Here is a 25,711-nt window from a genome sequence, read left to right on the forward strand (position 1 = left end):
GGTCAAAATTGATCACAAATTGAACTAGTCCAAATTCTGATAAAAATTCTGATCTGTTGGAGTTTTTGTTCCCTCTCTTATTTTGTTTGATGTTCATACGCCTAAATTGGTTTGCTTGTCCTCTCAACCAAAAAAAAAAAACTGATTTGCTTGTATATACATGGAAAATGTTCAAGGGGATAGTCCCTAAAATAAGTTGATATAAAAACTCAATTTTCTTTTTTTTTAATAGTCCTTGAAAAACTAGAGTTAAATATTTTTTTTTGTTTTAATAATATAATATATAAAAAAATTAATTAATTGGTCGGAATTCAGTTCTAGGTCAAAACTCGGTTTATAGTTGGGTCGGGATTTGAGGTCAGGCTGGGATTCATTTCAGTTAGTGTCAAGACTCGTGTTTGATTGGCGTCATGATTTAGGTTAAGTTTAGGTCGATTTGGGGTTTGGATTCGAATTTGATTTGATTCATTCAGAATTTAAATTCAGGTCGGGTCCGAGATCAGGTTTGAGTCAGGTCAAATTTTGGTTTTGGTTAGATTTGAACTCGACTACAAGATCATCACTCCATTCGAGTTTGAGTCTTAACTATTTTAGTTCAAATTGAGTTCGATACTCGATATAAGTTTGGAGTGGTTCTGTTAGGGTAGGACTCGAGATTCATGAGTTCTTTTTGGACTCTGTTTCCATTCATTGTATTAGTTTAGAACAATTACTAGCATTTTGTTACATACAACTTTCTCAATAAATTCTCTAAAATTATTGTATATTAATTTTTATATTGATTGTTTGTTGTTTTTTAAGGAAATATTAATTTCTATACGTAGTTTTTTTTTATGAAAGAGATTTAATTTTTAAAGTTAGTTATTTTTTTTTATGAAATAGAGGTTTAATTTTTAAAAAAATTATAAAGCTAGGGGTTCAACTTAGAACAGATACCATTTTTACAATTTGAATAAGTTTAATAAATTTAGATCAAACAGTGAATATATGTTAATTATTTTGTTAATTTTTAAAACTAGATCAAGCTATTTTTTATTGATCAGTTTTTAATTTATTAGAACAACAGATTAACCCCTTCACATGCATTTGAGATTTTATAAAATATAACTTATTCAATTTTTTGTTTGCCAAAATTATAGATAGCTTACTGTTTACGTCAAAATTAAAAATATGGCCCGAAGGCCATAAAAGCCCTTATTCTTTTAAAAGATAGAAAAAGTTACGTCGATAATTTCAAAAATTTCAGAGATTGATTTCAGAAGATTTGACCTTTGAGAAGATTAATTTCAAAGGTTTGACCATTAATTTCAGAGGTTTTGACCTTGACCTTTGACTTTGACAGAAGATTAATTTGATTTTAGAAGATTTGACCTTTGAGAAGATTAATATCAGAGGTTTGACCATTAATCTCAGAGGTTTTGACCTTAATCTTTGACAGAAGATTAATTTGATTTCAAAAGATTTGACCTTTGAGAAGATTAATTTCAGAGGTTTGACCATTAATCTCAGAAGTTTTGACCTTGACCTTTGATAGAAGATTAATTTGATTTCAGAAGATTTGATCTTTGAGAAGATTAATTTTAGAGGTTCGACCATTAATTTCAGAGGTTTTGACTTTGACCTTTGACTTTGACAGAAGATTAATTTGATTTCAGAAGATTTGACCTTTGAGAAGATTAATTTCAGAGGTTTGACCATTAATCTCAGAGGTTTTGACCTTAATCTTTGACAGAAGATTAATTTGATTTCAAAAGATTTGACCTTTGAGAAGATTAATTTCAGAGGTTTGACCATTAATCTCAGAGGTTTTGACCTTGACCTTTGATAGAAGATTAATTTGATTTCAGAAGATTTGATCTTTGAGAAGATTAATTTAGAGGTTTGACCATTAATTTCAGAGGTTTTGACCAAGATTTGACCTTTGACGAAAAGAAGATTTCAGAGGTTAAATCTTGGAGGTTCAAATAATATAACTTGGGAAGCAGAATCTGAAGCTCAAAAGGCCAGAAGCCTAAAGGTATATTTTGTCAGAAGCTCAAAAGGCAAGAAGCTCAAAGGTATTTTTGCCAGAAGTTCAATTGGCCAATGCCCAGTAAAGCGATAGTTCAGAAGCAGTTTTTAGAAGTGAGAAGTGCTGTGAAGACGTGGGCAGTTAAAGAAGCAGTTATCACCTAGCAGTTTTTGCAGACGCTATAAAAAGAAAAAGAAGACAACGATTTGAAGCCCAGTCAGATTCAACAAAAACTCAATACTCTCAGGAGATCATCACAATCAAAATCTTTTATTTTATGAAATTCTTTGTAAACACTTTACAGTTTTCGCAATATCAATTTTTTATTTTTGACATTATTTCAGCAGTAGTTTCATTTACAGTGTTGAATTCTACATTTTAATTGCAGAAGTTTATTCTTATTTTCAAAATTCTTTAGGAGTTTTTTTTTTTACGAACCGTTTATATTTTTTACGTCCTTTAAAAATCAGTCACAATCGCTTGATCAATTTTTAATTTTCAATTTGAGGTCTGACCTCTGGCACACTCGCACACACTTAAAAGGCACCAACCGTTTTCTTGAAAAACAGGGAAACACTTACATAAAAAATACAATAAAGACATTCAAAAAATAATATACAAAGTTGTTTTTATAAATAAATTGTTTCCATTGTTATATACGTATCAATTTCTGAGAGATTAGCCACTAGAAAAATTGGGAACAAGAAAAGCAAAAGCCAGACCACAACAAAACAGAAAAGAAGGTTGTAGTTTAGGCATCAACCCAATCATAAATCTTTCCCGACACAACCGCTTCATTCATTATTGTTTATCCATTTCAGTTCTTACCCTTAACCCATCATGCATGCAATCCAGATAACGTGTACACCCAATAATACTCTGCATGCGTCATCACTGTCCTTATCATCACTCCCCTCCTCCAGATCTTGCCACGTTTCCTGCCAAGACCAAACCCTGCCCTGGATGTTTGAAACGTGGCAATGTCTGTGATTATGATATATATATATGCGGTATAAGATAATGTTGCAATATAATTTGGCGCAAGAAAGTGAAAAGAAATCAGTTGAGTTTCCCGCCAGAATGGCAGTGAGTGAAGAACCGATTCTTTGTCGGTTGGACCGTTTGGATAACATGGTTAGTGTCTTCATTCTAATTCTTTTTAAGATTCTTACAAAACTTCTCTTGCCTTTTTGTTTTTTTTAATAAAGGTGAGTTTTTTTTGATTTTTTTTGGGTGTCTTAATTTCATTTGTTTGATGTTTAACTATAAGAAAAGGAGAACTGGTATGATCAATGAATATTCCCAACTCTAAAATTGTCAGAAAAATGTGTGGTTTCTTTTTAATACATATAATTAAGTTTCAGAAGTAGAATGCAATTACTTGAAAGGTGTTTTCTATTTTATTATTTTGCAGATAAATTTTGTTTTGCTTATTTATTCCTAATTATAAGTTTAATAATCAAATGAATATTTAAATAAATCATAGCTAAATTAAATTAATAATATAATTATAATAATTTATGGTTTTTGATGATTATAATTAGCATATTAGAAGTAATTTTAGAAGTAATTTATTTTACAAGTATGGACATTTATTTAATAAATTAAGGTTATAATAAGTGGTTCGTACAATTTTAATTTAATATCTATAAGTTGAAACAAATGTGTTATGGAAGGAGGAGTTTTTAACGTTTTAACTAAAAAGTGTATTCGTATAAAAAATTAATTCTTATTTTAATGAGTGAACATCAATATCTGTAATATTTATACTAGCACAAATTGAATTGGCACTGAAAATAGTCAATAGTTCAAATCTTTTTCCTAGTTCAAATGCCATTTCTTAGTCTCTAATTTACTATATGTTATCACACTATATGTTATCTTAAATTAAATTATTGAGATAGTTTTTAGTGATACATATAAATAGTGCAAATATTAATGTTTTTGTAAAATATAATTCAGTTGAGGCAGCTAGAAGAAATAAGAGGCAGCAATAGATCACCGAAGAGCTCATGTGCATCAACACCGTCCAGTGGGACACTTACAAGTGAAGGACATGGATCGTCCATTGATTTTTCCCCCAAAAAAAGCTTGGAAAAGCACTGCCGTCCGATCAACCGTGTGATCATCGACACTGAAGTCAAAGGCACACTTGTTGAAAGACTGGACCATGTAGAGGAGCGTCTTCTTAAGGTAATATAATATGTGATACTTATTTTTTTTATAGTAATATGATAGTTATTAAATGTGCAATTTAAATTGAACTTTATTACCAAATTCAATTTGAAAGTAAAAAATGTTTTTTTTTATATAATTAAAAAGGTTTAATTTAAAGAGCACAATCTAGTTTTTTGAATTTGTGATATGGGAGTGAGTAATTCACTCACTCTATCATTTTGATCGATTATATGGTCATTGCTTGTTTTCTTTTTTCAAAATTGGTAATCGACTTTTAAAATTTCAATTGTTAGTTATTAGTTACCGAGAATTTACAACCTTTTGGTGTATTTAAGAGGCGCCTTAACCATTCAAAGTAGGCCCATATTGGCTGGTCATTGCTTGGTCATGCATTATAATCTTATCCTTTATCTTTTACTGATTTAAAAATAATTAATATTATTTTCGACTGATCGACGTTATTCTATTTGACTCTAAATTTATAACTTAGAGATGATATCAATTCTTTGTTGTTTAATTTATTAGAAAGTAAATTTATGTAAATGATGTGTATTGTATCAGTTGTGTGTGCAGTTAGAAGGAGAATTGGAGGGTGAGAGGAAAAGAGAAGAGGAAAGCCCAGAGAAAAGTGGAAAGAAGAAGGGACTCAAAGGACTTGTTAAGAGTATGGTTAAGGGCAAGAAGAATCATAAATCAAAGGACTAAATTTTTTTTTTTTGAGGGTTCTTCCTTTTTGGTTTGTAATCTTTAAATTGGATACACACCTGGTTTTATTTTTTTGGATGTTTGTTAGTTATAGTGTATGATGTAAATGTGAAATGTTAAGAAGTTGTGAAATAAGTACTTTCAATTTTGATGCAATCTTCAATAGTTTAGAGAGCACAAGCAAACATGATCATAAGAAATCATACAAATTTTATTAGAATTATTATTTTAATTAATTGGTATAAATAATTAATTATAATTTAGTAAGAATGTGACAATTTAAGTTCAATTATAATCTTATAAAATGTATTTAAATTCAATCATAATCTAATAATTAGTATTAGATTTATATTTATAAATTCATTTAATTTGTTCTGCATTACTAACTTTTATCACTCTCTTTCATGTACAATAACATCTGCTTGTTATTTGAAATTGAAACTCCCCCTGAATATAATTGTGATGTGATATGCAGGGCATTATTGGCGGGCCACTGAAACTGCCAAATAGACAATCGGGTAATTAAAATTTCAGACCAGATCCGTTTTAGTATCGTATTAGATTATTATTTTGTTTAGTTAGTAAGAATAATTGATTATAAATTAGTGAACATATGACACCACATGATTATGAGATGGGTTTAGATTCAATCATAATTTAACAACTAGAACTAGTTAATAGGTGGTTTGAATCTTCCTATTTATAAATTTATTTATATTTATTGTTGGCAAAACACATACTTAGGTCGCTGCACAATAACGTTTTTTTAAAGTTGGGTCCCTATATTAAAAAACGTCTAATTTTCATCCTGCACTACTATAAACGTTCATTTTAAATCCTTATTTCTATGCGAGTAAAGGAAATTCAGACGACGTTATATATTAGCATAATTATATTTACACGTCATTAGAATGAAAAAAATATACTTACGTAATAGCTTATGTGTCATGACTTTGACTTTTTCTTTAAAATAACACCTGATCATTCTCTCTCCTCCCCACCTCCTTTCTCACCTTTACCTTCTCCTCTTTAAACTTTTCTTCTCGAGCTCTCTCTGTCGAATGAATTAGCTAGATTTTTGAATGAATTAGTTGTATCTCGCATTAATTGGAGATCTACATATGCTGAATCGTGAACCTCTCCGTCCTTTTGATATGAAATGGAAAGCTTATGTCACTGAAGACTACAACGAGATTGAAGGTTGTACCTCGTCGTTCATGGTGGAAGGTTTTAGAAATCCGGTATATTGTTTGTGGAGGAAAGAATGGATGTTTCTTAGATCAGTACATGGCGGAGATGCGAGCGATGCCCAACTGAAGAATGAAAATGCGGTGGAGATCCCACCGGAATGATTATCGGAGTCCACAGACTCTTGAAATATCTTAATCTTCGTAGCAAGCATTAATTTTCAATCTCAAACTCATATCAAGCTATGGATTTTCATTTTGAGATGCTTAAAAATGGGCTACTTCCTAATAGTTGTTCTTTTGTTTCTCCTTTTCTGCTTATGAAAAAATGGCGAGTGTCCGATCCGGGGAGCAGTGTCACAGACAAGGTTTGAAGAATGGGGTTGAGTATATTTTGCCAGTGCAGAACTCATTAACTCATATTTATGGCTGTTGTGGGCATGTTGAGTTTGCTAGGAAGGTGTTTGATGAAATGTCGCAATGTCTTGGAATTCAATTATGAATGCATATGCTCATTTGTGTGAAGTGGGTGTTGCTCACAATATTTTTAGAATGATGCTTGAGAAAAATGTGTATCTTGAAATATTTTGATTTCTGGGTGCTTGAAGATCAATAATACTAGGCGTTCATTAATGTTATTTAGAAAAATGGGGATCTATGGTCTAAGAGGAGATAATACAACTATGGAAAACGTGCTAACTGCTTGCTGTAAGTCTTCTATGGTAAGCACTAATTTTCAAATTAACAAAAGAACCTGATAGTGATGGTGGTTATGGAGAGTATTGGCGGTGGTTATGAAGATTTGGTATGATGGTGGTGGTGGTTATGAAGATTTGGTATGATGGTGGTGGTTATGGAGAGTGTTCCTCTGTGCCAAATGTATAGATTAGTTATTAATTGGTTTTATGCATTTGAAGATTATGTTTAATTCATCTTCAAATTAGGTGACTACCTATAAATGAAAAAAAAAGTAAAAAATGGTTCTTAGAATTATGGGGAAGAAGAGGTATTAAGAAAAACATAAAACATGATCCTTATAATTATATTGAATTTTTTTAAGCTATAGCTGAGCTGATGTGTCATTCATTTAAATAGGCCATTCTCAAAGATAATTGCGTGCATTCCACTCTCTGATAGAATGTGACAGAAGGATTTTAAATTGATGTTTTTAATAGTGTAAGACATATTTTTAATGTTTTTGAGTGTAGGGACTCAAGTTGGAAAAAAGTGACAGTGTAGGGATTCAAATATGTATTTGGCCTTTATTTTTTTAAATAATGTGTGGTCTTTAACAAACTTTAAAGCATTAAAGATGTGCCCGAGTTTTTTTGGATCAATAGATTTGCCCGAGTTATATTCTTTACTTAGAAGAATTAAATAAAATACCGTGCAAATATAATTTATTTAGTCTTGATTCCACATTTCTAAGAATTAAAATGATACTTTATTCGTCCCGAATTGATGAGCACTATTTTTCAACGATAATGTATAATTGATATAGATTTTATAATTATTAGTATATATTTTGTAATTAGTAATATAAATTTATGTTTGGAAATGCTCTAAGTCCTATATTTGGCCATTACTTCAACTCTTATAATTAATAGCTTTGTTTTAGTTTTTCGTTCTAAATTTTAAGTTGATTATCTTTCATCAACATTTCTGTTTTGAAATTTTTGATTTCTCTTGAATATGTTTATTTTAAGTTGATTAATCTTTGAATCAACATCTTCAATTTGAATTTCTCAATTTTTTTTAAGAATGTCTACCGAAAATAGTTTGAAAGAACTTATAGTAAGAATGTGGCTATCAAATTTACAGAAAAGAACTATGCCGTATGGGAATTTTAATTCAGAATGTTTTTAGAAGGAAAAGAACTTTGGAATCATATTGATGGGTCGTCTTTTCCTCCTAAATATTCTAAAGAACTAAATCAATGGAAGGCAACTCAAATCATCTCTTAGATTTTAGCATTGGTTGAAAGTCATATGGTGATATGGTGAACAATTTACGCTCCTTTGAAACAACTCAAGATATGTGGAATTATTTGAAGCATGTCTACCATCAAGATACATTGCATGGCGCTTTCAACTTGAATTTGAGATTAGCAACTACAATCAAGGCAATCTATCTATCGAGCAATATTATTTGTAATTTCTTAATTTGTTGAGCGAATATTCTAGTATTATCTTTTCTAAGGCACCAAAGGAGGCCTTAATCGGTCTTCAAGAGGTTCATGAAGATACTAGGCTAAGTTTTTGATGAAATTACAACCAGAATTTGAGGTTGCGCGGGCTAGCTTATTGAATAGGAATCCATTTCTTACGTTGGATGCATGCTTTGGTGAATTATTGCGAGAAGAGCAAAGATTGGCTACGCAAGCTATCATGGGTGGTTCTAAAGAAACATATGATGTTGTGAATATTGCTTATGCTGCTCAAGGAAGGAATCGAGGAAAAGCGCCAACGCAATGTTACAGTTGCAAGGAGTTAGGGCATATTCCCCGCAGTTGTACTAAGAAATTTTGCAATTATTGTAAGCAGAATGAACATATCATCAGGAATATCCTACACGCCCACAAAATCGGCAAGCTCAAGCCTTTCACACAGCCACTTCAGGTTCTTCACCTACTACCACTATCAATAATCACTCTACAATTATTCCAAAAACGGTACAACAAATGATTCTCTGAGTTTTCTGCTCTTGGGCTTCAAAGTCAAGGTAAGCTTGTTCCTTATTCTTTGTTTGTCGATTCTAAAGCCTATTTGACTAGTTCAACTGATTTTTTGCACAATCTACGACAATATGCTGGCTCTCAAAATATTCAAATTGCTAATGGACGTAATCTTTGAATTACATCCATTGGTGATATTGGACCTTCTTTTCGTCATGTATTTGTTTCATATGGATTGTGTACTAAGCTTATCTCGGTTGGAAAAATTGAGGACAATAACTATGCCGTGCACTTCTCTCGTAATGGTTGTCTTGTGCATGATCAGATACCGGGGAAGGTGATCGCAAGAGCTCTATTGGCAACCTCCATTGATGAAAACAAGTACTGGCATCAGAAGTCTAGGCAGGACTGGGTTAAATAGGGAGACAAAAACACAACTTACTTTCATGAAAAGACAAAGAAAAAAAAGAAAAAGAAATACTATTAATGGATTATGGTCTGACTTGGGTGAATGGACTACTAGCAAGGAAGAGATAAAATAGACCATTTGCAAATTCTTCAAGAACATCTTCACAAGCAGCAACTCGGGATCAATCCATACATTCTTAGATGGCTTTCCAAGGAAAGTAACAACAGATATGAACCATTCCCTAACTAAACCTATCTCAGCCCTGGAGATAAGGAGATCAGTCTTCTCTCTTCACCCCACAAAAGCCCCTGACTAAGATGGTTTCACAGGGTTTTTCTTTCAGAAATTTTGGCCAATAGTGGGAGAGATAGTAAACTTTGCAGTACAAGACTTTTCAAAACTGGAAAAATGTTGAGAAGCATGAAGCATACCCTGATTGCTTTAATCCTCAAAGTCCAGCATCCTCAGAGAGTTGGAGATCTGAGACCAACCAATCTTTGCACCACATTCTACAAAATTATTTCCAAAATCCTCTCCCCGAGACTGCAACTGATTTTTCCATTCATCATGGATCAACATCAAAATGCTTTCATTCAAGGGAGATCAATCTCAAATAACATCTTGATTGCCCATGAAGTAATTCACTTCTTGAAGAACAAAAAGATCGGAAAGCAAGCCTCCATGGCCATAAAGCTAGACATAAGTAAGGCTTATACATAGTGAAATGGGACTACTTAGCCCAGATTTTGCAAGCTCGGGGCTTCAACCAAATCTTCATTGACTGGATCATGGAATGTGTCAAGACAGTTTCCTACTCTATCATCATACATGAGGCACTTATGATTATTTTGAACCTAGTAGAGGTCTAAGGCAGGGGGATCCTTTATCTCCCCTGCCTTTTGTTTTATGTGCTGAAGGACTGGGGCATAAAATTAAACAAGCAACCTCTAGTAACATCATCCAAGGGATCAATATATCCAGATATGGCCCTAGCATTAGCCACCTCTTCTTTGCAGATGATTCTATCATTTTCTCCCAAGCCATCAACTAGAATCCTGTCTGAATATGGTAATGCGAGTGGTCAAATCATCAACTACACCAAGTCAGCAGTGTTTTTTTAGCAATAACATAGACATGGGGGCCAGAAGGTCCATAGAAGCAACTTTGAATATTCAAAATATTAGCAATGAAAGTACATACCTAGGCCTGCCCCCATACATCATGAGATCAAAACAATCATCTTTTAAGGAAATCATCAACAAGATTGAGCAAAAACTGTTAGGATGGAAGGAAAGCTTCCTGTTTCAGGCTGGCAAAGAGACCCTTCTCAAATCAGTTATTGCTACTATCCCATTCTACACAATGATGTGTTTCAGACTTCCAAAATCTTTGTGTTCTAGAATAAACAACCTCATGCTAAGGTTTTGGTGGGGAAGCACAGATCAAAAGAGGAAAAGTAAGTTGGGTAGCATGGAAAAAAATGTGTAGAAGCAAATGGGAGGGAGGACTAGGCTTCAAGGATTTAAATGCATTCAATCAAGCTCTACTAGTTAAACAAGCACGAAAAATTTCACAAAATCAAGACTCCCTCCTATTTCGGGTGTTAAAAAGTAAGTACTTCCAATCTACCAGTATATGACAGGCTCCTCTTAAAAGCAACTCTTCCTGGAGATGGAGAAGCCTATTGCATGACATTCAGCTCCTTAACCAAGGAAGAAGATGGCAAATAGCCACAAGGGAACAGATTGCGACTCTTAAGGATCCATGGGTCCCATCCCATTTCCCTTTACTCCCAAGGTTAAAGCCTAACATCAGAAGGGATGAAGTCCCAGATCAAGTCCAAAATCTGATAATTCAGGAATCAAAGAGATGAAATGAAGACTTAGTCAAATATTTATTTATTGAAGAGATGTATCTTCAATCCTGGCTACTCCTCTACCCATCTTTCCAGTCTCAGACAAACACATCTGGCATCACAATTTCTCTGGCAACTTCACAGTTAAATCTGGATACCATATAGCCCTTAACCATCACCAAAATCCCCAGGACTCCCAAGTCCCAGACATGAAAAATAGTCATTGGAAGTCTCTATGGAACTTTAAAAATTCCAAACAAACTCAAAGTTTTCTTGTGGAAAATTCAGGTCAATGGTATCCCTACAGCTGAGAACCTCAACATAAGGCTTAATGGACCTCTAGTCTGTCCTAGATGTGGCATCCAGGAGTCCAGGATCCACCTTTTCTTTCTCTGTGACTTCAACCAGAGAGTCTGGTTCCTCCCCCCCTTATCTCTCCAATCAGGGTTACTGACTCAAAGCTCTTTTCGCCAAATCTGGATCTCTCATGGCTGAGTTAAGAGCATTAGATGACTCAGGCTCGAGTGAGAAACACTTCTGTTACCTCTCTCATTTTCAAAGAAAGCAGCTGAACAGTGGAGAAGACAGTGTCAAATGCTTCTGCATTTTGGTAGGAGTTTGACTTGGCCAATGATCTTTCTGAGGAGACTCTGGCCCCCGTCACTACCTCCACTTCCAGAGTGGATTTAGGGAGGGACTCCAATTCCTCATCCTTTGGACTCAGTTATCATCAAGTACGACACAGGGACTTGCACTCAGTTCAAATTTGGCTCCAGGTATTGCTAAGAATTGTCTGGGTCAACAAATGGGATCCTTCTCGGCAGTTTCAGACACATCTGGGATCTAGGTATCTTAGAATTCCTTACTCTCAGAGAAGCAATGAGCTGGACGAAAGTTAAATATCGAAGGACATGCCGCTATGGTATCTCAGTTTATAAACTCAGGGATATCTTCCTCGAGTGCTAGCCGGGGTATCTGTCAAGATATTTGGCACCTTTCAACTCTCTTCGATTTCTGCAACTTCTGTCACATAAATAGAAAGGACAACTCAGAAGCTCATACTTTAGCCGAGGAAGCAAAAGCAAGGTTCAAATGGCTTCTGCAGACCGAGCCTAGACATCTCTGATTGTCCTTTTGTTATCTCTTCTATCGTTGGAAAAAAATTACTAACGGTAACAATAGAAATGCTCCTAATTTTTACTCATAACAATATCAAACTTCCGATGACCATTTAAAAAAAGCACTATTTAATCAAACGAGTGTCAAAACTGATACAAATATATTTGGTGGGATGTCGCGAACAAAGATATTTTTTACCGGCCGCTGCACTGTCAATATATTTTGATGAATTCAAAGTTAATCGATTTCTCCATTAGAAATCACCCAACTTTCACATATTTTAGTTCATTAACGGTTCGTCGCCCTTCGTCACGTGCCAAAATCCGACTGGAATAATTATTTATTCAATAGTACATTTATTGAAAAAGTAGGCAAATAAAAATGTGCCTACTTACACCATTTATTTAATGTATACATACAGTGGCGGAACCAGGATTTTTTTCCAACCCGGGCTAACATAAAGGCGGCAATCTCGCTCGCGAGCTACTCGAAATTCGGCTCGATAAAAGTGACCTGAACTCGAATATTTGAGGTTCGTTTAGTAAATGAGTTAATTTCAATCTTAATAATACTAGACTCAAATCTTGCGAGTAAGCTCGTTCATATATATATATATATATATACTAATTTAATATATTATTAGTTTAATTTTTAATTTTTCAATGTCTAATTTATATATTTTTTTATTAAAAACAGAAATTGTATGGATTATTTAAATTTATTTTACATATAAAAGAATGTAATATTTAATTTTTTAGTAAATTATTGAGTAATTTAGTTTTGATGTAAATTTATTAAATAAAAATAAGGCTCGATTAAACTCGTGAGCTTTTTATAAGCTTGAGAAATACTCGATACGTAAACTTAAAATTCAACTCGAAAATAAACGAGTTAATCTAAATTTTTTCAATATTCGACTTGACTTGACCCATTTACGCTCCTAGGCTAAACTAGATGTAAATAATTAACATATAAACATTATTTGCATAAAATTTAGGTTCATAAAAAATCATAGCCAATATTACAATAACTTTTTCTATTAATTTCAATCACCACAGGACAATTGTATTTAGCTATACTATCACTCAAGAATATCTCTTTCATTTAACTAAGCAAATCGGTTTTGATAACTGTTCATTACTGAAAATGTTATTTTAATTGACGCTAAAAATGCCTTCATAATTAAATTTATCCAAATATTTTAAGAATATAAATTTAATAAAATTATTAAAAAAAATAAAAAATTAAATCAATATGTATAGTAAAATAAAATAAAAAATTTAATTAAAATAAGAGGTGCTTTGATATTTAAAGATAAAACATTAGGGAATTATTAGAACTATAATTTTTGATTGAAGATTTTAATTTGATTTAAAAAAGTAAAAATTGAAAAATATTCAAGTTAAGGAATTTGGAAAATTAAGGAAAAATTTAAATTAAAGAATTTTAAATTCTAAAATTAACTTTTATTGATAATGAAAGAATCAAAAACAAAAGGAAAAATTAGTGTGATAGTTTTTTTATTGAAAAAATAATTAGAATTGTTTTTAAAAAAAGGGTTGCTGCACATTAAAGAGAAGCAGGCCCGTCCCCACATTTGTTTATGACAGATAAAACAGATAAGAGGCCTCTTGGCCCATTATTTTGGGCTATAGAAGCGCCAAAGCCTTTGAAAGTTAATGAAATAAACCCTAAAAAAATCAGTCTTCTTCTCCGTTGTATCAACGACACAGCCACAGCCATGGCTAAATGTTTGAACTGAGAGCTGCTGCCACTCAACTCCACCGCGCCTCCACCAGTCCGCTTTCGATTTTCCGATTCCAGCCCGGGCTCAAGCCTACCCGAGCCTTAACGTAGTTCCGCCCCTGTATACATACATGATATATATACATTATGTAATATAACCTGAGGCTATATATCTAAAGGCAACAAAATGTATTTAGCCATAAATACAGACGACAAGGAAATATAAAAACTGCCTAAAGCAGAAAAATGGATAAGAGGATGTATAAGTCTACTACCTAATCAGAAATATCATAGTAGTATTAACTTAACATTTCCTTATTAAAACAATCTTCCTCTTAGAAACTTCCAAGGTCCGGTTCCTGTTCCCATCCTGCACATTTTATAACATTATTATATTGTTTTTAAAAATTTAATTTTATGTAAATTGATATCGAGAATTTAGTTTTTAAAAATAATATGACAAATAATGTTGCAACATATTCTTATACCATATTTTATTCGGTCGCCAAAGCAGGTTGGAAAGTGATGAAGTATGATCCATATGATAAAATTTATTTATTTTTTTGATACCAAATTGATACGAAATTCAAGTTTAGGTTACAAGATTAGAAAAAAATGTAATACCGAATAATAAACTTTTAATTCTATAAATTCATTAATTTAGTCTCTCAATTTTCTTAAATTTATATATGTGTAGTTTATTGTATTTCTAATTTTTTTGTTAATTAATTACCTCCATACACCAGCAAATGTACGTAGCCCCATAAAAATGGTGAGAGCAATCCATATTCCAACAAAACCACCACTTTTAGAAAGAACAAAAATGGCTGCAATACTTGCTACAGCTACTACAACCTGGTGAACAATTTGGCAATAAACCAACTAATTTGATCAAGAAATGAAATTAGAAATATTAATTTTATTTATTATGGTATTGAAATGGTAGACTGACCATGGAATAAGCAGAATATGCAAAATCAGAAGCACCAAAGTTTACACCATCAAATACAAATGCTATTGAGTTAATAGGCTGTGTAGCTGCAACAAACTGATCACAAACACAAAAATCAAAATTTAGTTTAAGTTAGCTACACATATATATTTATATATCAGAGAAAATAATATTTTCTTACAGGAATGCCTAGGCTTATAATGTGAAGAACATTAGGATCTTTTGAAAAAATTCCAGCACCATACTGGAGACCAACTCCCACTGCAACAGACAGACCGAGACCGAGAACAAAACTCATCTGCACAATATAATCATTCGGATATTAATATTTATCGCATAATATTGTTTTTCGTGGAAAATGAACGAATACTTATTCATTCTTCATACCTGTAGCACCCGGGTTGCTGCCGCGGTTGCCTTCTGATAGTCTTTCTCAGCAAATGCACATGCAATAATTGCCTGAAAGAATAAGCAGACACAATTGGTCACTTTGGTCTAATCTGTGTCGATAATGTAGTGCACACACACTACTAGTACACATAATGGCAATAGCCAGTGGCGTAGCTAGAAAAGAACGAATTATAAATAAAAACAGTTTAATTGACGATTTTTTTCATATGGACCAGGACGGGATTTAGAATCAATTTTTTTTTTAATAAGTAACATATTCAAAAGCGCTACAATAGTTACTATAGAGTGCGCGATAAACAAAAGAAAATTCGAAAATAAACGAGAAAAATGGGAAGTTTGTGGTCATAACCTGTCCAGCAACAGCTAATCCATCGGCAAGGAGAGACGATGTCAACCAAACCTGTAAGCAAATCTGGAAAGCAGCCATAGTTGTGGAGCCTAGCCTTGCTGTTCTTGATGCTGCCAATGTTACACATATTGTGGCTGCTATCACTCTTGCTAATAACAGAAAACCTGTATATTTTCCAATTACACAAACAAGTTACAAAAGAAAATAAAGCAAACTGCAAATTTTTGAAAGTTCGCAGACAAAAATAAGGATTATTTGCATATAAAATCTCAACGAGATTATTTGGTGTCGTTTCATTTATTAAAAACTGCCAAAATCTGACATTTTCTGATGAAGGAAAAAGAGTTTTCGATTAGAAATGCCGAAAAGTAAAAGGCGGGCGAGACTGCGAGGTGCAACTTTCAAATGGCATAATAGCTAAAAAGATGAAAGGTTAGATTTTCATATGCAAATATTCAAAATAATAAAAAATCTAGTTCTATACCGTTTTTCAGAAACCGACTGAATTGCAAATCTTTAAGACTCGGTGGTAAGAGATCGATCTTTTTCATCAATGTCCACAATAAGATCAATGACATCAAGTACCTAAAGTGAATCATTATGTCAATATAGAGCAGACTATAACTTATAAGCATCTAATTAAGGTTGGTAATGGTTGGATTAATTACTGGGAAAGAACATGTGCAATGGCTGCACCACTGACTCCTAATCGGCAGGCAAAGATGAAAATTGGATCCAGAATTATATTTGTTAAATCTCCGGCAACTATTGAAAACAGATCATAGCCAATTGAGCGAAATGAGTTAGTTCAAATCTATCGAAAACCCGAAAAAGAATGTTAAGAGAAAATTAAATAAGCCTCTTACCAGTGGCATATAAAGGAGTTTTTGTATCTTTGAATCCTCTGAAAACTCCTTGCATAGCAAGGCACAGAAGGACTGCAGGAGAACCTAGTGCTCTTAGTGTCAAGTACTTTGTAGCTGGGGCTAGCATAGGGGAACCCTGTTCAATTTTCACCAGAGTGAATAATCATTATCTACGTAACGCGGAAACAAAAACAAAAGGACTAAGCGGAACATGTCGAAACAGAAACGGGTGAAATGATATTTTTGTATAAAAAAATGTTAAAAATACTGTTTTTGAGTTTCAAAAGAACTTTAGGAAATGGAAATGAAATGTCGACATGTAGGATTCGAGAAGTTTCCGTGAAATTATGTCATATCAAACTTATCAGAACCTTTAAATGCCAAGAATTCAAAAATACTTACAGAGTTTACACCCATGATACTAAGCAGAGGTTTTGCACAGAATATCAGGAATATGGCTTGTACAAGACCAAGCATTGCTCCAACAATTAGAGCAGTTGAAGCTGAAGGTAAGTGTCGCCTTTTCTTACTATTTTCTGATTCGTCGTTGTTGATAATCTTGGCTTCTCTAAAACTAGGAGTCTCTGATGTTGCTGCCTTACAATGAGCTGAAGAAAATATCCAGATTATTAGTATTGAAGTACATTGGAAATGCGGGTTGAAAAATTTCGCACAACTAAATTGTTAGCGCAGCAGAAAATAAATGGTTAGCCCACTAAAAAATTGAGCGATGATAACTGTTATAATTCAATGACCGAAGAAAACTTGGAAATGTTATGGAAATACTGCAATTATATCTTTTATAAGAATATATTGTAAATATAGAGTTCCGGAGTTTGAGAAGTATTTTCTCGGGAACAGAACAGAAATGCTTGAAACTTAAGACCGGAAACGATTTACCATCATCCGGAATCAGATTTTTCTTTTCGTGGTCTGCAGCTGATCCTTTCTCCAGTTTCTCAAGCAAGACATCCTCAGGGACGACTGCTTTCGTGTCACGAGTTTTAGTCGAATCTTTGTCTGAATCTTCTTCTTCTTCTTTTTTCGATTCGTTACAGATCTTTTGAACTGTATCTTCTTCAGCAACAAAAGATGTTGTTATACTGACCAATGGGAATATAGTAACCTTTGATGCTTGATTAAATATAGCTATAGAAACCCCCACTGCAGCTAATTCCACCGGTCCTGCATTCAAGAATATCACAAATTCACATTCGTAATCGCAACACATTTCAAGATTTCGACGATTATTCAGCATGATATCATAAGAACATAATCAATCTAAATAACACGAAAACGGAACACTTACATAGAGTGTCGGAAGTACTTTCAAAAATGAAACATGAAAACGTAGTACTCGAAAAGTTTCCGAATAATAAGTAATGAATAAAAAGGTACCTAAATGGCCAATGAAGGCAGTGTCAATGAGTGAAGCAACAGGATCAGCAGCTAAAGCCATTGCAGCAGGTACCGCAATCTTCAGTATCTCCAAACCGAGTTCATCCATTTTGAAAACAAGCCTGCAATTTTACAAATTTAGCCAATAAAATGTAAATTTAAACAAAAAAAATGAAATTTTAATTGTACTTAAAGAAGTACGTACCTTGCATCTCTGAAGAAAACCAGCAATGGTATATTCCATTTTCTTTTAGTTAGCTGCAAATCACCATTCTCAGCCATGATATCAACTTGTAATGATCTTAAACTGTTCCATAAACAAAAATGTTTAGCTCTTAGAATCTGTGTAATTAACATGAGAAATTCATGAAAAATAATGTTGGCATTAGATATAGGAACAATTACTATCAAAATTCATGTTTTTTCCTTGTATTTTTTTAAAAATTATTTTCTTCTAACATTCTAATTTCATTTTAATTTATATGATCATATAGTAAGTGAGTTCCAGCCATCTAATATCTAAATGTTAGAGAAAGACAATATTTTTTTTAAATATATACAAAAAATTGATTACAAATTAAACATTACCATTTCAAAAAAAAAAGAACAATTAATAATCCATTGTTTGAAGACAAACATTAAGAATATTCTTAGGCGGAGTGCAGTAGTAAGACATTATAACCAGTGGCGGATTTTGACTTTAAATTTTGGTGTCAAACTAGATAAAAACTGAATTTTTAAAGAACACTGAATTATAATTTAGACATCAATAAAACCTCAAAGTTTATATTATATATATATATATATGTATATCTGTACATGTATATATATGTATCTATACATGTATATATGTATATATATATATATGTATATATATATATAAAATTTTTAGAATGACCAAACTATTCCTATATTCTAGTAGGGTAATTTTATCTACATAATAAAAAATATTGAAACAGCTATTAGCTGTTAGGTTCAAAAAGTTTCAAAAAACTCTAAAATAAATTCACCAAACACTTTAGTGGAACTTTTTGAACAAGCAAAAGCTAAAAATTCTATCAAAAAGCTGAACCAAACACCCCCTAAATATACCTAATACTTTATCATTTAAGGAAGATGAACTTTCAAGTCATTATCAAAAAAAAAAAAAAACTTTCAAGTCATTAATTTTTTTTTTCTTGTTAGTCACCAAACTTTAATATTTTTTCATTTTGGTATTTTTCAACCAAAAATGTCTAGGTGGCTGCTGAAATTTATTTATTTTTACCTGAAATCTTTTCATATATACATAATTTGGCTTAAAAATTCATTTCTAAAATAAAATTATGTATTTGTGAGAAATTTTCAAAGTAAAACTAGCAAAATCCGGTTGCCATATATCAACATTCGACTGCTACCTAAGTTTTAGCCAGAAAATACCAAAATTGAAAAAAAGTAAAGTTTATTAAAAGAAATAAAATAAAATATAATGACTAAAATGAAAAGAATAAAAAGTTCAATAACACACAGGATTAACTACCCAAGAAAGGGGCCAAAACTTTAAAAAGTAAATTAAACTTTTTTATTATAAATAAATATATAAATGATACTTAATAAAATTTTCAATTTTTGGATGGACCATGCCCCCCAATGCCCTAATAAAGATTTATCACTAATTATAATTTCACATGAGAGTTTCAGGTTCAATTCTCATCTGCACATTATAATAAAAAAAAAACATTAAGAGTATATATATATATATCAAAATTCAAAACCAACCTTGTTTTTTAATTACTATGATACATACAAAATAAATAATACATCCCCCACCTCATTCTAAATAAGAAAAATTTTATTTTTGTTATTGCCATACTAATTGATAATTTTCAATTATAGAATACTTTTTATATTATTTTTCCTCTTTTATTCTCTTCCATTAATATATTTAAATGCATGTATGCAGTTGGACATCCTCTAGTTGCTATATATCAAATAACTTGTTAAAGGAAGTTTCTTTAAATAATTAATTATGCTGACTGTGTGACTAATTAATTCCAAACAAAAACACCTCAATAAGTATACTTAATTTCTGATAAGAAATTTTTGGTGTCTTGCCAAAATTGGTGTTGCTATAGTCATAATCACCTCATGTTATAGTGTCCATTTAAAGCATGACAAAATGTGATAGTGCTATTCAGTCCTTAGAATTACTTTGCAATTTCAGTATAATTTTAGATTTTATTTTTATCTTTTATTATAAGAGGAGAAGATTTAAATTTGAGAAATACATGAAAATATGCTACAAACGTAACTCATCACTCCAAGTCATAAGGACATCTCACTCTAATGTACTAAAAAGGAATAATTTATACTAGCCGAAATTTTCTTTTCACTTTCAAAAGCGTCCTTAATTTTAATTCGCATTATAGTTGTTTATAAACTTTTATTTAATGATTTGGTTGTTTCTACCATATATTTTTTTAATTCCCTTAAATTTTTTATAACGTGTCACCTGATTTGATAATATATATTATGACATTTCAGTCAGGTGGAGTCCTACTTAACTTATTAGAATCTCAAAGACTCTCCCAAAGATGTAATTGTTTAAGTATTTTTAATGGATTAATATAAAATTGAGATTTTCTATAGGTTCACTAGAATTTAAGCTGGCTGAATTCTATTAAATTGGAAGCTAGATAACACATTATTAAAAATTAAATTATTAAATAAAAATTTATAGACAACTGAAACATGAATTAAAGTTTACGGACTGTCTGGAAATAGAGAATATAATTCAAGGATAATTAGTGAAAATTACTTCTGAAAAGTTTTCTAATATTTTTCTGAATTTAGATTCCAAAAATTAGAATACAAATTACTAAGAATGTAACAAATTCTTTTAGACAACTTGAACTTTTTTTTTTGCTAAATCTTTTTATGTACTAAATGATGTTTACTCCATTATTACTTGAGTTGGGCGAATAATTTGACTCTACTACAAAAGAATCACATGGCCAGGCGGATATTACACAATGAAACAATGTGGTAGATTAAATTAAGGAGTATCCTAATTGTTTCTTAAACACAGTAAAGTGTAAAATCATTGCCTTAAATATCAACATGCTCCCCTACTTTACACATATTAGTCAATTTACACAAAATTAATTTTATTATCAAATTAGTAAGCAATTGAGAGGTGAGGAGTCAGCTGGCATAATCTAAGTGATTAGTTCTCATTGGGCTTACTGTCGGTACTCATTCTTTGATTAATCTTGAAATTTTTTCTACAATTTTTTTTTTAAATGTTTACAAGTATTTATTTTTCATTTTTTTTTTATAAAAATATGCTTTTTTTTTTGTAAATTTTTTAATAATTTTTAAGAATGTACTGTATAAATTAATTTTTAAGAGAAGCGTATTTATTAGAAAAACAAAAACATTTTTGCAAAAAAATTAATTAAAGAGCGCAAGAGAAAGTTCGCATTTAGCGACGCTTTTAAGATTCAAACAATAGATCTCTATTACTTAGATTTTATGAAAGAATTAAGTAAGACAAGAGACAGACCGTCAATGACCTAATTGTTTCATCTCACTCTTTTTTTATTAGATATCCGATATCTTTTTATAATTATTACTTATCTTTTAGTTCCGCCTTAAGATATAATTTTAGCGTCAACGAATGCATAAATTCAAAGTTTGTCTCCTTCAAGGTAAAATGATTGAATTTTACATGATCTACAAGCCAAAAAAGCAAATAATATAAGTCTATTTCACTTACCCTTCATTTCTAATAGCAATATGAATTCGAACTTTATTATTTAGGAAATTATATAATGAATTAGTAGCAATTCAGTTACATTAGTAATTTGATCTCTTTTTTTAAGAAAGTGATTGCATAAACATGCATTTATTAAACATCAAAACATGTTCACTATACATATAGAGTTGATAGCAGAAACCCGTAAAAATCAAAAACATCGAAGATTTAAATGTAAAAATGGTTCGAGCAACAAAATTTCAGCTAATTGATGGCTAATTATGATTTGTGGACGTACCCTTTTAATTGCAGGCCTTGATTCTTTGATTGTGTTAAGAGAGAGTTTAGTTTAAAAGTAGAAACTCTTTCCACCAAATTCGATTATCTAGTTTTCGATGCTCAAATGCCTACCCATTTGTTTCCTTTTATGTACACTTCTCCCTACTTTTTTTAATCAATTAATGATATAAAAATTGAAAAAAAGTAAATATATAAAGAGAGAAAGTGGGGCAAATAAACTTTAATACTTATTTACGTAGAAATAAAAAATGCCCAATGAAAAAGTGACCACAGTTTCCATCACAAATCTGTCACAATATTTTATGATAGAAAATGTCATCACCAATTTGTCATAATTTTGTGATAGAATTAAATTTGTCCTAAATTTATGACAAAAAATTTCCATCACAAGTCTATTACAATTTTTTGACGGATTAGCGACAAAAGTTACCATTATTTTTTGATGCATAATAGTATCATAAATTTATGACGAAACTAAATCGGTCATAAATTTGTGACGAAAATTACCATAATAGTATTTTATGACAGTCTGTGACACCTCTTTTTGGACAACAGAAAGGCGATAAGAAATTGGAACATCCAATTGATTTCTAAAAAATTAGCCAAGGTGATGAGTTATTGGTCTGTATGAAGAAATTTAAAAGGTTAGATATCTAAAGCGTTGAATTGTAAATGTGCAAATAACCTATAAACAACAAAAGAATTATATATTTAAGTCCGAGAAATTTAACTAATTCCAAAGCCTTAGAAGATTATAGGTCAATGTGTTAAATTAAAAGAATAACGCGCAAAAATTAGAAGTTAATGACCCTGAAAGCCATGCATTTTTGACAATTTCAGGGAGCAAGCCGGCTCTTTCACCACATTGTTTATAGCATATATATAGTTTAGTTCAAAAATTAACATTAAACAATTCATAATTAACCTATACTTACCCTAGATAACCCAAAACATTATATATACCACATTTAAGTATTTGCCTTAGGGGGCCAATTAATGATAACAAAAACCTAATGAAAAATAAAAGCAAATACATCTAAATTGCTGAGATCTAAAACCATCTAAACCATACCTTATTCGTTAATTCAATAAAAAAAGTTCAATAATCAAAGAACCACCAACTACACGAAGATCAAGCACTAGATTTTCCATCCAGATCATCAGAAAACGAGTTAAAAATTCAGAGGTACTTTCAAAGATCCAATCCAATCCAAACCGCATACGTTTTTATTTTTATCTATTTTATGCATTCAAATAAATATTGATGCTTAAAATGCTTATTTTTAAGTGTATTAGTGTTATTTTTTCATATGCTATGAAATTTGACTTTTGGTGATTTAATCCGTTTTTTGACTTAAAAATTATATTTTTATGTTGTTAGAAAAAATGAAATATAGGGTATTTACAGATTCGTTTGAATTTGTTGCGTAATGTTTGTAAACGTTTGACTTAAATTGCTAAAAATGTGAAACGTTTGGTTTTGTTTCGTAACGTTTTAAAACGTTTGGCTTAAATCGCAAAAAATGGGAAACGTTTCTTTTTGTTTCGTAATGTTTGTAATGGTTGGCTTAAATCGCTAAAATGGGGAAACGTTTGGATTGGATTTGTTTCGTAACGTTTGTAAACGTTTGGCTTAAATCGTTAAAAATGTGAAACGTTTGGTTTTGTTCCGTAATGTTTGTAAACGTTTGGTTTAAATCGCTAAAAATGTGAAACATTTGGATTTATTTCGTAACGTTTTAAACGTTTGGTTGTTTTTCGTAACGTTTGTAAACGTTTGACTTAAATCGCTAAAAAGGTGAAACTTTTGGATTTGTTTCGTATCGTTTGTAAATGCTTGACTTATATTGCTAAAAAGGTGAAATGTTTGGATTTGTTTCGTAACGTTTAACGTACAAATCTTGTATGTTAATCGTCTTAGTATTTCTACTGCATGAAAATCAACTCGAAAGCAAAAAATCCGAACCAAAAAGTGTCGAGGCCGACATAGCGCCAGCACCATCTCACCTGATTGTCCAGACGTCTGCACCATCTCACCTTTTTGTCCAGACGCCTGCACCATCTTGCCTTGAAAGTGCAGAATCCATTTTTTTAACCCGATTCGGCCATGATTTGATTCAGATCCGTTTTCATATCTCTAAATCTAAAGAACTATTTTTCTAAAAATCCTAATAGTTGTTTTTAATGTATTTTCAAACTAGAGTCTGATTCGGAGATTACACAATTAGAGGTTTAAAGGTATTTTTGATCTTATTTATATATAAAGCATTGTTTGAGCATGTTGATATTGATTATGGGCTTTCAATGCATTGTCGTATCCATTTTTAAAAGGTTCATTAAAGATAATCACTAAAATTCGTTCCAAAATAATAATTAAACATTTAGAAATGTTAAAACTACCATGAAAATATAATTAGTTGGTTGTATAACTATTTAAGGGGGTGAAATAATTCTTTGTTCAAAATTAATTATTATGTGTTATTTGCTGGAAATTCCAGGATTAGATTTTCGCCTAAGATTTATGTTTCCTGTTTGATATGACCGTCACATAGAGTCATATGCTAGTTATTATATTATAATGCATGTTTACAATATCGTTAGTTATTTTATCATAGGCCAAACCCATTCTGGGGTCCCTCTACTCTTCACTTTTTTTTCAAGAAATCCTTCTACTTTAATTTGTCGTTTCTTCGTCCCTCTATTATGATTTTTTTGATTTGAACGTCCCTCGATGGACGGAATGCGGAGAGTGTGTCACACTCTCCGTTAACTGACAAATTGCCGTTAAATATTGACATATTACAATAAAAAAATGAAAAAAATAATATGGCTAAAAATCAGGGATGAATTGACGCTTTTTCCCATTATCCTCTTCTCTCATATTTCTCATCTCCAGCTATCCTCCATGGCTTGTCATTCAAGACCATTCTCTTTTTTGTATTTCTATCACGATTTTCAATCAGTAATTTAAGAAAAACAGCAATTAAAGTGGGTTTTTCTTTTCGCTTTTCATTCTCCTTTTCTAGCTATTTAAATTCACTTCATTTTAATCTTTTTCGTCACTGTAATTCACAAGAAATCAATGTAAGTGAGTAAGTTCATTTTGTCTGAAATTTGCAGGTTCTGTTGAAGCGAGTTCAACTAATTTTTCGATTCTGAACTATTATCTGTTTGTTTATGTTGATTCTTAAGTTGGCCGTAGTTGTGATATTAGCATTTGTTTTTGTTTTTAAGCTTCAAGTTCTAATCTTTTTATGTCTGGATTATTAATGAACAGAGAATAAGAAGCAGCATTCAACAAAGAGTTGGAACTCTTCAATTCTCTTTAATGGCGGCATTTAATAAGAAAACCCGGTTGATGAACATCGATAAACCAAATATGAATCTCAGACTCTCTTTATTTTTGGGGTGGAATTGCTTCTATCTGCCCTCTCCCTTTCTCTTAGCTAATTTCTCTATTTTTTTAGGGTTTTACAGATTATACAACTACCTTTGCTTTCTGCCATTGATTATACAGTTGTTTTTGTTCCCTCACTAATTTCTATGCCTCCTCTCATGTGAGTTTTGCGATTACAGACGGATCCAATACTCTGCTTCCGCCATTGATTATATTCTTATTTTTTAAGATTTCGGTCTTTTAATTTTGTTTCTCTCCTTTTGTGTAGTTATTTTTCTCTTAAAAATGGGGATTCTGGTTATGGGTCAATTGTATGTTATGATTATTATTATGGTTACTGGTCAATTGTAAAATTGAGAAATGTTTGTTTGGCAGCAGAATGGACATATACATATGGTTAAGGGAAGAAGATTGGAAA

The 25,711-nt window shown here is 31.6% G+C and overlaps 3 protein-coding genes and 1 long non-coding RNA gene across 5 annotated transcripts; 3 read left to right on the top strand and 1 right to left on the bottom strand.

The window, feature by feature from the left end:
- Nucleotides 1-3,007: 3,007 nt before the first annotated feature.
- LOC126661037 (uncharacterized) lies at nucleotides 3,008-5,050 on the top strand. Of its 2 annotated transcripts, none has more exons than XM_050354790.2 (3): nucleotides 3,008-3,145; nucleotides 3,974-4,204; nucleotides 4,763-5,050. In XM_050354790.2, the coding sequence occupies exons 1-3, from the start codon at nucleotides 3,017-3,019 to the stop codon at nucleotides 4,892-4,894; spliced, it is 492 nt and encodes a 163-aa protein (XP_050210747.1). In that variant the 5' UTR covers nucleotides 3,008-3,016; the 3' UTR covers nucleotides 4,895-5,050. The 2 variants fall into 2 exon arrangements, with proteins under 2 accessions (XP_050210747.1, XP_050210746.2); XM_050354789.2 differs by having other exon boundaries at nucleotides 3,023-3,145; nucleotides 4,751-5,050.
- A 1,359-nt stretch (nucleotides 5,051-6,409) lies between these two features.
- LOC126661602 (pentatricopeptide repeat-containing protein At3g51320-like) lies at nucleotides 6,410-8,343 on the top strand. Its single transcript, XM_050355455.1, has 5 exons — nucleotides 6,410-6,541; nucleotides 6,690-6,803; nucleotides 7,860-7,916; nucleotides 8,066-8,203; nucleotides 8,281-8,343. The coding sequence occupies exons 1-5, from the start codon at nucleotides 6,410-6,412 to the stop codon at nucleotides 8,341-8,343; spliced, it is 504 nt and encodes a 167-aa protein (XP_050211412.1).
- Nucleotides 8,344-14,058: 5,715 nt separating this feature from the next.
- Nucleotides 14,059-22,005, bottom strand: LOC126659694 (protein DETOXIFICATION 43-like). Its single transcript, XM_050353020.2, has 14 exons — nucleotides 21,895-22,005; nucleotides 18,066-18,167; nucleotides 17,861-17,982; nucleotides 17,363-17,647; nucleotides 16,865-17,070; nucleotides 16,463-16,598; nucleotides 16,265-16,361; nucleotides 16,081-16,181; nucleotides 15,597-15,760; nucleotides 15,224-15,295; nucleotides 15,018-15,134; nucleotides 14,837-14,932; nucleotides 14,618-14,739; nucleotides 14,059-14,254 (listed from the first exon to the last, which is right to left on the bottom strand). The coding sequence occupies exons 2-14, from the start codon at nucleotides 18,140-18,142 to the stop codon at nucleotides 14,203-14,205; spliced, it is 1,647 nt and encodes a 548-aa protein (XP_050208977.1). The 5' UTR covers nucleotides 18,143-18,167; nucleotides 21,895-22,005; the 3' UTR covers nucleotides 14,059-14,202.
- A 2,808-nt stretch (nucleotides 22,006-24,813) lies between these two features.
- LOC126662150 (uncharacterized) lies at nucleotides 24,814-25,667 on the top strand. Its single transcript, XR_007635695.2, has 2 exons — nucleotides 24,814-24,980; nucleotides 25,174-25,667. It is a non-coding gene; the product is annotated as an uncharacterized LOC126662150 (long non-coding RNA).
- Nucleotides 25,668-25,711: the final 44 nt, after the last annotated feature.

This window comes from Mercurialis annua, linkage group LG8 (genome assembly GCF_937616625.2).
Source record: "Mercurialis annua linkage group LG8, ddMerAnnu1.2, whole genome shotgun sequence".
NCBI classification, from domain to species: Eukaryota; Viridiplantae; Streptophyta; class Magnoliopsida; order Malpighiales; family Euphorbiaceae; genus Mercurialis; species Mercurialis annua.